Raw genomic sequence first — 14,218 nt, 5'->3', positions numbered from 1 at the left:
ATTTTGCACAAAAAAAAAAAAAAAAAAAAAACTTTCATTGCGTTCAGCCACTGAGATTTGGAGACTGTACATTACTGCCACATAGCCTACCATTATCCTCAGGTAAGCCTAGGAGATTGGGGTAGGATGGTTTTGGAGCAGGTTTTATTACTCAGCCAAAGGTAAAGTATCTGTGTTGTAGTGTGATTTTAATGGGGAAGAAGGCATTATATTAAATGCAAATGCAGGCCGGGTGCAGTGGCTTATGCCTGTAATCCCAACACTTTGGGAGGCCGAGGTGGGTAGATCATCTGAGGTCAGGAGTTCAAGACCAGCCTGGCCAACATGGTAAAACCCCATCTCTACTAAAAATACAAAAGTCAACCAGGTGTGGTGGCATGCACCTGTAATCCCAGCTACTCAGGAGGCTGAGGTGGAGGTCGCAGGGAGCCGAGATCGCGCCGCTGCACTCCAGCTTGGGCAACAGAGTGAGAGTCTGTCTCAGACAAAAAAAAAAAAAAAAGGCAAATGCAGACTATAAAAGTAGTTTGTATTCATATTCCAGCTCTACCCCTTGCTGTTTGTATAATATTGGGTAAATTATTCTCTCTAGGCCTCAGTTTCTGCATCTTTAAAATCTGGCTTATACCTACCTTAGAGAACTCACCAGATTGTTACGAGATTTAAATGAGATAATCTATAGAAAATATTTAGTAAGTGCTTGACACTTAGTAAAAACTTAAGTCTTAGTTGCTCCCTATCTCATGACTAGTTTTGGACCTTACAACACAAACCCTCACTAAAGTTAAATATGGAGACAAGGAAAGCAAGAGTTGGAAGTTACCACTCACTGCAGTCACTTGCGTAATCTTGACATTTAAAGGAACTCCTGAAAGACTAAAAAGGAAAGAAACCAACCTAGTAGAGGTTGTGTTGCATGGGCTGAAGAATGCAATCCCCTCATCCAACCACCACCCCCAACATGCACACAAACACCGCATGGCAGAGACCTGCTCAATAATCCTATTTCTTCTGATTCCTGGGCATACAGCTATCCTAGTTCTCAGCCTCCTGGCTCAGTTCTGTTCTGTCTAATAACATGTGGGAGCAGGCATGGCAAAGGCCTATCCTCCTATGCATGACCCTCTAGGCAGCATGATCTTAGGAGCCATGTGTGGAAGATGGAAAGCCTGGAAGATGGAAGGCACCTAGGTCCCTGAGTCACTGCTTGCAGGAGAAGTTCCACAAATGAAGAGACCCAGCTGGACTTGAGGAGCAGGAAATAAACTTCCAGCAAATTATACACTTTGTTATTATAGTATCTGTTGCATCAGTTAGAGACACCTGTTTTCTAATAATATGTCAAATCTTTTCTAGTTCAGGTGTTTATGTCGAAAAAAAAATGCTTACCTTTAAAATGGGATTTTAGTCTAATGTGAAAATAAGTTATAGTTATTCATAGAAAAACAATAGGGACAAATTTTGAATTCATTTCTCCCCAGGCACCTCAGTTACTACAAGCAAGGGGAAAGTTTAAGTTGCCCTGCCTGCTGCCTCCCTGATAATCTGGATCCATCACTCCCTGAAGACATTTTCTGAATTCTATTAATGTGAGCAAGTGGTGCTGTGCATGGCAGGCAGGAAAATCAAGGGGTTGTGATCATTTTATCTTTACAACCTTGTGACAGTTCACTCACTTCTTCATAGGTCAGGAAAGGAGAGAATGTATGCTTATCATTAATCAAATTAAACACCTAAGCCTGGCCACCCCTCCTAACCATGCCTTCCGTAATTCTTTCTTTGAGCTAAATTTTCCTGCTACTCCATTCTCCCACCCTTAAGTACCCAACAGAAGGGCAACTGGTCACTTACCCAATGCATGGATTGGTCTGGTACCTCGGTGCTGTGTAGGAGAAAGGAGAGATGTCCTTATCGACAAAAGACCCAAATCCCAACCGGAAGTTGCTGGTGAGCTTCCTCATCTCCTCTGCGAGTTTGGTGCCCAGGTTCCGGATAGTGTCCAAGTCATCCTTCATGGACAGGGAGAGGTCCATCAGGTAGTACAGGTCCACAGGATAGTCCTCTACCTGGCGAACCTGTAGCTGGAAGGTGGTCTTGTCACCTGCACCAACAGAGAGGCCACCCATGTTACAGGTCGTGCAACTTGCTAAGGGCTGAGGGATGGGATCTGCTTTCAAAGCTAGTTCACCTCTTACTTTTCTTTAGTGATAGTGTGCCTCCCAGAAGATTTTTCTTGGAAGTAAAGTGCCTGAAGGGAATACGGCGCTGAGAATGGAGGCCTGGTTTCTCCTTCCCAAACACTCGGCTTAGCATTTCTTTTTTTATTTTATTTTATTTTTTTGAGACAGAATGTTGCTCTGTCACCCAGGCTGGAATGCTGTGGTGCAATCTCAGCTCACTGCAACTTCTGCCTCCCAGGTTCGAGTGATTCTCATGCCTCAGCCTCCTGAGTAGCTGGGATTACAGGTACCCCACCACCATGCCTGGCTAATTTTTGCATTTTTAGTAAAGACGGGGTTTCACCATGTTGACCAGGCTGGTATCAAACTTCTGGCCTCAAGTGATCCACCTACCTCAGCCTCCCAAAATACTGGGATTATAGGCGTCAACCACCACGCTTGGCCTGGGCTTAGCATTTCTAAGGAAACGCCTTAACAACCAGGTTCCTTGGTGGTGGTCTGTCTTCTCAGCAACAAGGACCCTTGGGTAATCGGTGGACCGTGAACCAGACAATTTCATGAACACAAACTAGGTGGAGAATAGCCCACCAGCCACATACCAACTCCAGAGAAAGACCCAGCCACGATGGGAATGTGTGTTGGAAACAAAAAGCAGGGAAGAAATGAACAAAAGAGCCTGAGTGGGGAAGAAACAAGCTGGGCAGAGAGATGTGCAAGGCAACAGAGGACAGAGAAACAAAGATGGTTGTTTAAAATACCCCAATGGGCAAAAATATGCATGCCTATGCCACGTCACCTGTTTTTGTTTCTACTTCCCTCACCATTTACCAGACTAGTATTTACTTTGGGGGGCATATTTGATGTTTTGGGACATCACAGGTACAACTCATTATCATCAGAAACTATGTATATAAATACGGGAAGACAGATTCCAAATTTTAGCTCTATCGAAAAAAGAAAACAAGAAGAAAGAGAAAAGACAGCACTAGATTTGTCTACCAGCTACAATAAGATAGCCGACAGGCAGAGAAAAGGGGAATTAATTCAGAGGAAAAGAACAAAGAAAAAAGCCAGTGTCTGGCAGGTGTGGTCTTTGCTGTCTCACTCTATAGAGTTCAAAGAGAGGCTCAAGTCAGGGCAATAACTGGAAGACCCAGGCCAGGATAATGATCTTGAAATCATTTCATAATTTCTAAAAACAAATCACTTAGAACCACCTTTAAGGCTCAGTTCAACTCATATCTGCCTTGGGCTCATTAACCTTTCAGGAGTGCCAAGAGATGTCCTATTTATCCTGCAGTAGAACTGTCTATACATACTTGAAATTTGGATAGATTCTTTGTGTGTTTAGAGGCACAACAGCAAAGGTGGCCTCACTCCTGCCCAGCAAGTCTACACCTGACTTGCCAGCAGCCACATCTCAGAGCAACCAGTCTTTCATCTCAAGCTGACAATCAGCAACCTGAAGCCTTCTTTAACTTGCAGGGAACTCAATCCTCTATGCTCCCTCTCCTCCTCCCACCACGACAACAAGGCATATTTCACTAACTAGACCATGAAGAATCAAATGATCAAAAGATTTTAGTTCAAGTTCCAGCCCTGTCCCTTGAGCAGGAGTGCAACCTGGGCCTCAGTTTCTTGAAATATAAAATGGAAATAAGAACAATGCTCACAGCATCAATTAAGCCTATTATGTGCTCATGAGGGAGAGCAGTGTTTTATGAGCAGTACAGGCTTGCACAGATGAAGTATGATTATGATCATTACTGCCTATAGTCAAGAGTGGCAGCTCTGAACCTGCTTCCCCTGACTTGTCTTTGCGTGTACTGTTCTAGGCGCCTCAGGATTGATGGAGTTTGAGTTGCCTATTGGTATAAGCCTATTTTTTAAAACCATCAGAGTGTGACTCAAACAGAGGAATGTTCAAGGTTTTCTTCCAGAATGAATTCCAGGCTGCTGCAGTGTCTGCCTTTGGTCAGATGGACACAGCTGGTCCCGCCAGAGGGCTCCTTGGGTGCCACATCATAGTGAGGGAGGGGCAGGGAGGAGGGGGGAGTTGGGGGAAAGGGAGCTCCCTCCTTGGCCCTTGCATGGGCAGGCAACAGACCCCAAATGGACAGAGCCTGCAATCCTATTTCCTTTGCCTGATGCCATGATCTTTTCGTAGGTCTTCTGTATTTTCTGCCACCTGTCCCCCCCAAGTTCCCACCTACAACTTATTTTATCAAAAATCTACTCCTACTTTTTTATGAATTATAAGAAATTCACAGATGGGCACTTTAAAACCAGGAAACAAATAATTGCCTTGGATTCTGGGAGGCGGAGAGGCATCTATGGGATAGAGGCTTGGAAGCAGGAGAGCTGGGTTTGAATCCAGACCTGGTCACCAAGGACTAGGGAGAACTCAGGCTCCTTTCAACTCACTGCTCAGTTTCTGAGTCAAGTAGGGAGGATATTAACTATTGTAGGGATTAAAAGAGATAAACACTACACAAATGTTCCTATACAAAGAAAACTTTGGCCTCGGTTTTCCCAAAAGTCAATTACTGAAGCAATTTCCTGTGAGGATAAAAAGAGAGACAGCAAATCCTGCCAGCAACTTGAATTTCAACAGCTACAGCCTTGGGCATACAAATTTAACCCTAAATTTTCCAGACATGAAGGCTGAGGAAAAGAAGGCATGATATATAGGTCCCTTTGTATTCTAAGAGGCTATCTATTCTGAAGCAAGAAACTTCTTGGCATTACATTCTAAGAGAAATTGATCAGTAAGAAAACACACACACACACACACACACACACACACGCATCCCTTCCCAAAGGAAGGCTGAAGTTGTTAAAAAGAAATACTGTCCCATTTTTCCAGAAAGAGAGGGATGTAAGAAAGATGGTAACAACACTGATGTTCAGAATGAGGGTTTATTGCTGCCTCTAATATGCTTGATTTTAAATGCCAGAGACTCCTGAATAGGCAGTGGCAATGACAGAATGTTCTGTCAGCAGATCCTGGAGGGACTGACATTCCTGGTCAGATCCGTGCTGTGGGAGTCAAGCTTCCAGTGTACCAACAACTCCCCAAAAAGGGAGGCCTCTAACGTTAGCAGCCTGAAGGTGAAGCCATTACTGCATGTGAAGTGCACTTTCTGCTGAGAGAAGGTCTTGGGTATGTGTTCCACTTTTGGGTACACTTCCAGAACCATGCACGCTGAAGCACTCTCCTCCCTTCCAACTCTTTCCCGGCCATGCTGCTTACCTTTAAAAATACCTGAGACTTTCAGCCAGTCGCCACCTCCTGCTGCCCAGCAGTGTGGGAAGCGCTTCTCGTCTTTAATTTGCCTGTCTTGGTCTGTGCCTGTCTCTGGTGACACCATTCCGGCCCATGTGTCAGGATTCATCCTTCTCTGTTCCTTCCCTCTCCACTTAGGGTCTCTAGAGGCTCATGTATCCCTGTGGCTATATCCCTTCTCTCTGGGGCTGTTGCACATAATTCCTGCCAGCCTTGGGACCAGGAGCAGGACCAGAGAAATGGCAAACTCAAAAGAGAAGTTGATCACTGGGCACCTGTGACATGCTACCCCAGGCAGCCCCTCTCATGTCCTTCTGCTTGTTCCTGGTTCCAGAGTATCCAGCTCCAACTGCATTTTGTACAGAATTTCTGTGCTGCTCAGTTTGTAAGTGCAGGTTCTTCCACTATAATCAGGTATCAAATAGCATTCCATCTGAAATGTATTTTTAAAGCTTTCTTCTCTCTGCCTTGCCTTTAATAAAAAGTGAAAAGTTGGCATTTTCCTTAGGGATATATATCAAATAAAAAATATTTCTAGAGAGTGAGTTGAGAATTCCAGCAAAAACTTTTTTTTTTTTGAGACAGGGTCTTGTTCTGTCACCCAGGCTAGAGTACAGTGGCACAACCACAGCTCACTGTAGCCTTAACCTCCCAGGCTCAAGCAATCCTCCCTCCTCAGCCTCCCAAGTAGCTGGGACTATAAGCATGTGCCATCACGCCTGGCTAATTTAAAAATTATTAGTAGAGACAAAGTCCTGCCGTGTTGCCCAGGCTGGCCTCAAACTCCCGAGCTCAAGTGATCCTCCCCCTCCGCCTCCCAAAGTGCTGGGATTATAGGTGTGAGCCACATGCCCAGCCTCAAAAACTTTTTTTTAATTTTTATTTTTTCTGCTTTCTTATTTTCCCTCAGGTTTCCTGTCTTTGAGCCAAAAACTCTTAAGACTGATTTTGTTCAGTGTTAAGACAAAGTAGTACCTCAGCAAATAAAGACCCTTGCCATCCCAAAATAAATGCAAGTGGTTTTTGATTCCCTAGAAGTACTATTCTGTGCTGGAAACTGAAAGAAGGAAGGGAAACATAAAAATCAACTCTATTATAACAGGACTACAAGTGAACAGAAAATTAGGGCCCTGGTGCACACATTATAAATGAGCAGACAGCTCTTCCAGTCACTACAGCAGAAGGCACTTAGTCTCCCAGGATTAAATCCAGATCTAGAACCAAAGTATTGCCTCACTGGTCTAGAACAAGGATGCCAGGCTGACTGCACCCCCTTCCCACCTCAGAATAAAGGAACAAGTCACCTGAAGGCATGGTTGTCCTCCACAGTGTCTGCCTCCAAGCCCAGGGCTCTATACTTCTAGTTTCCTTTAAAATAACCCCTTATCCAGCCATTATCAAAATACTTTCTTCATCTATTTAAGCTATCTACACTGTCACCCAGGGTGGCAACTTTATTGCAAAAGCAACACCTAAAAACACTACTGGCACTTCCAAGTAGAACCTGGAAGAAGAAGGGAGGAAAAAAACAGGGGCTGGCAGGAAACCCAAAAGCAACCAATCACCTGTGGTTTAGTTAACAGTATTGTAACTGTGTTGGTTTCCTGGTTTTAATAAAGTACTCTTGTTATATTAAGATGTTATCATTGAGGGCAGGGGAGGAAGGTACACAGAACATCTCTGTGTTATTTTTGCAACTTCTTGTAGGTCTAAAATTGTTTCAAAATGTAAGAAAGCTACCAATCAGGGGTCATTTTTTTAAGAGGTTTAAGGACTGAGGCCAATAATGACTTATAAACCCTTCTTAATTGCTCAGTGTTTCAAAACCACCTTTAGCTTTTGACCATTCTCAATAAGCTTTACTTTCAAGTTTATGTCCTTTCTTAAGGATTTTATGCTCTTTGTTAATGATTTTTTCTAAGGTTCTTATCCTGACATGTAGTTTCCAGTATTAAAATAAAATGGAAAACATGATCCCATATTTACACAAAATCTTGCCTAAAGCTTGGCAGTCCTTCAAAAAGTTAAACATACAATTACCATATGACCCAGCAATTCCACTCCTAGCTATCGACCCAAGATTATTGAAAACATATGTCCCCATAATAGTGTGTACATGAATGTTCACAGCAGCATTAGTCATAATTGCCCCAAAGTATAGGATGTTAACTGTGGGGTTATTAAAACAAAAGAAAAATAATTGTCCCAAAGTAGAAACAGCCCAAATGTCCATCAACTAAAATATAGTATATCTATACATATACAATGGAATATTATTTGGCCATAAAAAGGAATGAAGTACATGCTACAACATGGATGAACCTTGAAACATGTTGCTAAGTGAAAGAAATCAGCTAAAAGAGCCACACATTATACGATGTATAGGAAATGCCCAGAATATGCAAAACTATAGAGAGAGAAAGCAGACGGGTGGAGAGCAGGGGCTGAAAGGAGGGGGTGGGAGACAGTAGGACAGGCAGTCACTGTTCATGGGTGTGGGACTTCTTTTTGGGAAAATGTTCTGGAATTAGACAGTGGTGTTGACTGTACAACCTTGCAAATATGCTAAGTATACCTTGAAATGGTGAATCTTATGGTCTGTGAATTATATCTCAATTTAAAAAAACTAAAAAGTCCTGCTTAAAGTAGGTAGAAATTCTTTTTATTTCCTTCCTGAGACTTACCTTGGAACAATTACTTTGCCTTCATGAAGTGTCTTTCATATTATGCTGAGGCTTGTCCTTGATTAGTCTGCAATAAGTCTGGCAAAGTCTTATATTTCACTCAACAAATAACTATTATGAGGCATGGGGGGTAGGGCAAGGGAGGAGACACAAAAGCATTTTTAAAAATATACAATGGAGGCCCAGCGCAGTGGCTCATGCCTGTAATCCCAGTACTCTGGGAGGCTGAGGTGGGCGGATGACTTGAACGCAGGAGTTCGAGACCAGCCTGGCCAACATCGTGAAACCCCGTCTCTACTAAAAATACAAAAATTAGCCAGGTGTGGTTGTGTGCGCCTCTAGTCCCAGCTACTCAGGAGGCTGAGGCATAAGAATCACTTGAACCTGGGAGGCTGCAGTGAGCTGAAATTATGTCACTGCACTCCAGCCTGGGCAACAGAGCGAGACTGTCTCTCTCTCTCTATATATATATATAGATAGATATATGAAAAACCAACCCCTATATAACTGAAAGCCCTCTCCAGAGTCAGGGGGGAAATAACCTGAGGCAAATATGCATTTTGCATAACTGAAAATTTTGCTAACTGCGACATACCATTTTTCTCTCCCCCCAAAGAAATTCCTGGGGTTTGCCTGCACTTCTCTTTGTAAATGTTAAAATTATATTTTCAAAATTTTAACAGGCATCATTGGTTTCAAGTGTTTCTACATTTGGGAAACATATTCACAATGCTTGTAGGTCTTAGGAACTCATATTTTCATCAGATCTCTTCCTAGTCTTCATCTCTTCAGACTGAACCCTCTTCACAGTCTGGGTGTGTTTCCAGAAGGCAGTCAGCTCTTCCGTCCACTTGACACCCCCAGCACTGGGCTCTCCATCACGACACCTTCCACAAGACAGAGCTGCACACAGCACCCACATTGTATTTTTGTACAAACATAGGGTCATGGTTTCCATTTTATTTCTAACACCAGAAACCATATCATAATAATGCTTAGCAGGAGATGTAACTATGCCAAATAAGAATGATTTTGTTCTTTAATTGAGCATATGTTGAGCTTTATGCATAAATATGGGATTGCATACAAACCGGTCGTTACTCAAATCACTTGCTTTTTATTTTGGGTTCTTGTTGTTGTTGTTATTGTTTAGAATCTCACTTTCATCCAGGCTAGAGCCTCAAACTCCTGGGTTCAAGGGATCCTCCCCCACCTCAGTCTCCCCCATAGCAACAGGGTCTCACTATGTTGCCTAGGCTGGTCTCAGATTTCTGACCTCAATCGATCCTCTCTCCTTAGCCTCCCAAACCACTGAGATTACAGGCATAAGCCACCATACCTGGCCTTCTCTAACTCTCTAACTCTTCTACAGGGACTGCCATAAAGGCCAGTTGATAGTCAAACCAGACAACCATCTCTGCTCACACTCACACCTTAATTCTGATTTTAAAAACTGGAATTATTAAAGTGTGGACATCTTTGGATTTGTGTGATGCAACTCTTTCCTAAGTTAAGTCTACCCTAAAGAAGAGAGATTTGCCACCATAAAGGATACTTCTTGGAGAGAACACCACAGGCTTTGAGAGCTAGTCTAGGTAAGGAGTTCCAAAAATGTAAATTAAAACCTTCCTCCACAAGGGCTCTGAAACTACAAACTATTTTGAAGGTGTGAATTTTTGTCCTCATTTTCAAAGATTATTGAATGAAAATAGCACAATTATACATACATTATGATAATAAGTATGTGAAAAATACAAAGAGGTGAATAAAGACAGAGGATATAGTAAAAATGAAAAATAATATTATGTTAAAGTGGATTTTTTTCTAGAATTTCATGTGCTATTGCTATACTGTTACTATGATAAAAAAGAAGATATGGCATTCACATTAGTCAATACACTATTCTTATACAACACAACGTTCCAGTATATTAATAGTCTACAACAACTCCTATATCCCCTTTAGGTCCAAACCCTTGACCCTGAGCCTGTCTTCATATAAGAGATTTCTCTTTCCCCAGAGGACATCACCAACCATCTGCCCACATAAAGGCTCAGCTGACTTTTTTCTACCCACTCACACAGCTCTGTAAGAGTTCCCTTCCTTTTCTCTCTCAACTCAGTATCTCACTAAAAAGGCTGAGTGTCGCTTACAGTGAGAAGGTTTGCAAAAATCCTAACTTCAATTAATCTCAACACTGATTCCTGGGCAGGCAACCCAATAGTTTAGGCTTCTCTATCCAGCAGGGCCATCTTACACTCTTCTTTTGTTTCTTATTTTCAAGACAATTAAAATAGACAAAATAAAACATTTTTCAACGTATGATGACTTGCAGCTCTTTCTTTAAAAACTCATGGTGCAGACCGTACGATAACCACAACAACAACAAGCTTTACTGAGTGCTTGCCACATGCAGCATTGTGTGTAAAATGAGAGTTACCTGGCCGGGCATGGTGGTTCATGCCTGTAACCCCAGCACTTTGGGAGGCTGAGGAGGGTAGATCACCTGAGGTCAGTAGTTCAAGGCCAGCCTGGCCAACATGGTGAAACCCTGTCTCTACAAAAATACAAAAAAAAAAAAAATTAGCTGGGCATGGTGGTGCACGCCCAGCTACTAGGGAGGCTGAGGCAGAAGAACCTCTTGAACCCAGGAGGTGGAGGTTGCAATGAGCCAAGATTGTGCCACTGCACTCCAGCCTGGGTGACAGAGCGATACTCCATCTCAAAAACAAAGATAGCTATCTTAAAGTTAGGTCAAGTGTTTAGCACATAGCAGGTGTGCAAAACTGTTTCTTTATATTACATTATAAGTAATTATATTACCATTTCCTTATAGTAAGCAACTCTAAGGCTTGCAGGGCCCGAGGGTCACAAAAAAAATATCCACTCTAAAAGTTTGTCCTTCCAGAATGCTACAGACTCAAATGGAATTTGCTGATGGGAAAAAACACTTTTTCCTAAAAGTGGCGTGTTTCCTGAGCAACTTGCATTCACTAAGGAGTAAATCTACCAGCATCCTCCTAGAATAAACCACAGCATTATTCACAATAGCCAAAAGCTGAAGACAACCTAAATGTCCATTGACAGACAAATGAATAAACAAAATGTGATACACCCATACAATGAAATATTACTCAGCCAAAAAAGGAATGAAGTTCTGACATATGCCAAAATATGTGTGAAACTTGAAAACGTTACACTTAGTGAAATAAGTCAGACTTCAAAGGACAAATACTGGATGATTCCACTTATGGTAGGTACCTAGACTAGTCAAGTTCGGAGTCGGAAAGTAGAGTGAGCAGCCACTACACCGTGAATGACTGTAATTTCTGCCATCAGTTGCTCCCTGATTTAAACAAAATTTAAAAATAAAAATAAATGAAAAATAAAAAATAAAGTAGAATGCCGGTTACCAGGAACCAAGGGAAAGAGAGAATGAGGAATTAATGTTTAATGGGTATAGATTTTCTGTTTAGGACAATGAAAATGTTCTGGAAATAGATACTGCTGATGTTTATACAATATTGTAAATTTACTTAATGCTGCTGAACTGTACACTTGAAAATGCTTAAAATGGTAAATGTTCTGTATATTTCACCACAATTGTTTAAAAATAGCAAAGATCTTCCTCTGTCCACAGGAGCCTATCCACAGACACATCAATAAGAACATACTCTGCTTCCTGAGGTCTGAGCCTCACCTCCCCATTACCATCTCGTGGCTCTGTTCTCAGCCTGGCCTGACTCACTGTCCCATTATTAACAAGTCCCACCTCCTCCATGGGCCTTCCTGATCCCAGAGCATCCAGCCCTTTCTGTGGGCAACTCACCGGGCCGGAGGTTCACGGCAATCTCCTGTGGTGTCATCTGAATGACGTCCCAGCCCGCAGAGCCCGAACCCTTGCTGCTGAGGGGCAGGCTCCTCAGGACATGGAAGCTGCTGGCTGGGCTCTCTATCTCACCTCCACAGCCATTTCTGACAAGGTTTGCCCTCAAGTCACACCGAGAGGTGATGGACCGTGGGCTTCCAAAGTCCTAGGCAGGGAAAAAGAGGAAGAGAGCAGGAGGTGGTCAGGATGTCTCCCGAAAACATGGCATGCTGTGGCTGCGTCTCCATCCGGTTGACCTTAAATTCTCTACTTTCCATTTTCATTGTCTGAAAATGGAGGAAATGGTAATCCCTATTCCAGGTGCTTCACCAAGTATTGTGAGGATTAACTGAACTGCTGGATATTAAAATATTTTGTAAACTGTAAACACACAATAAAAATGTTCAGTTTCATTGTTATTTTGATGGTTAACATGTTCCTAACTGCCTACATGACTAGCAAGAGAAAGAAACAGAAATGATCAAAAGTTGTATAGCTAAAATTTTTTAAAAGTTGTTATATATTGCTGGGTGTGGTGGCTCATGCCTGTAATCCCAGCTATTTGGGAGGCTGAGGTGGGAGGATCGCTTGAGATCAAGAGTTTGAGACCAGCCTGGGCAACATGGGACCTCAACTCTAAAAATAAATAAATAAGTAGATGAAATAATATATAGTTAAATAAATAAGATGACATATAAGTGGCTGAGAAGTCTTCCCTTGGGCATTCAAGAGTTAACCTTTAAGCTGTTCACTTATCATCTTTCACTGGCATTGGATGCTGAATAATCATTCAGAAGAACAACGTGGCAGTACAGGTCATATCCACTGACCCAGTGCTCTACTCCAAGAAACTTATCACAAGAAAATCATCTAAAGAGAAAGAAGAAACTCTTTGTGATGTATATGGCAGTATTATTTGTAATATAACCTCTAAAACTTGCAAACCTAAATCCTTAAACCGTAACAATAACATAGCATATCACTTCAATAGATGACAGTCATTACAAATAATTATGGGAATTAAGAAGAAATTTAAAATATTTACACTAAGGAGGAAAAAAAAATCCCAGAATATAGAGTTGTATTTATTAGGATTTAAAAGAAAAATTTTTAATGAGGTGCTATAGTAAAGTGACGAAAACATTTTTGCTTTTATCTTTGTTGTTTGTGTGATAACAACACATTGATAGGAAAAGTCTTTGGGTTTGGGAGAAAGCTGGACGTCAGAACAACTCAACCTCATTTGGGACAGCAGGAGGTTAAGGTATTAATTTAAAATGAAACAATATACTTTGTTATAAAACATGAACCCTCCCTGGTCATTTCCAGCAAAGGGGTTTTTTATGGCAAAGCAAGCCCAGGCTTCTCTCTGAGCACCTTTTCACTGGTGAATGTAAAAAACAAGATCCCCCCCGCCTCCCGCTCTGGCAGGCTGGAGGCCAGTGCTGTCCTATGAGTCTTTCTGGAGGAGTTAGGACACTGGTCTCTTCCTCTTCCCTCTGGAACACTTTGCCAGAAGTCTCACGTGAGTCAGCATCCCTTGACCACTTTGTTAGAAGCCAGACTGCTGGCAGAGGCACAAAAATCAGAGGAATGCGCCCTCCCTCAAGGTCTTAGATATCCTAGAACTACCCAATGCCCTTTAGAATCCTTGTAAAATTCAAGATTAAAAAGTCAGCCTGGTGTGGTGGCTCACACCTATCATCCCAGCACTTTAAGAGACTAAGGCAGGAGGATTATTTGGGCCGGGAGTTCAATGCTGCAGTGAACTGCGATTGTGCCACTGCACTCCAGCCTGGGCAACAGAGCAAGAGCCTGTCTCAGAAAAACAAAAGGCAAACACAAAAAAGAACAAGAAGTCAAGAAGACACTGCAGTGTTTTTAAATAAGTAAAGCCAGATGTATTGTCCTAAACCTATGGTATGTTTGTTTGTTTTCTGGGTTTTTCTTTTAAATAATGATTTTTTTATTTGTGCACTAAATCCCCAAGGATCTTGCCTGTCAACAACCTCCAGGACTACACCAAAGGTATAAGTGGCTCCATAAACACTTGTTGTGAAACAAGGTTAGAAAAATGAGTTTTCTGGCCAGACATGGTGGCTCATGCCACCATTTCAAGAGGCTGAGGCGGGAGGATCGCTTCAGCCCAGGAGCTCCAGGTTGCAGTGGGCTACGATCCATGCCACTGCACTCCAGCCTG

General features: G+C 42.3%; 1 protein-coding gene across 1 annotated transcript in view; it reads right to left on the bottom strand.

The window, feature by feature from the left end:
• Positions 1-14,218, bottom strand: part of ITGB5 (integrin, beta 5) — a 120,539-nt gene that overhangs the window by 81,526 nt on the left and 24,795 nt on the right. Inside the window, exons 3-4 of the mRNA XM_011950771.1 lie at positions 11,980-12,184; positions 1,852-2,101 (exon numbers count right to left, since the gene is read on the bottom strand). Coding sequence (XP_011806161.1) covers positions 1,852-2,101; positions 11,980-12,016 — 287 coding nt within the window. The 5' untranslated portion in view covers positions 12,017-12,184. The remainder of the gene's footprint in view (positions 1-1,851; positions 2,102-11,979; positions 12,185-14,218) is intronic.

Source organism: Colobus angolensis, unplaced genomic scaffold (assembly GCF_000951035.1).
Source record: "Colobus angolensis palliatus isolate OR3802 unplaced genomic scaffold, Cang.pa_1.0 Scaffold31, whole genome shotgun sequence".
Lineage (NCBI taxonomy): Eukaryota > Metazoa > Chordata > Mammalia > Primates > Cercopithecidae > Colobus > Colobus angolensis.
The sequence above is the reverse complement of the archived record's forward strand: the minus strand, read 5'-3'. Positions and strand labels throughout refer to the sequence as shown.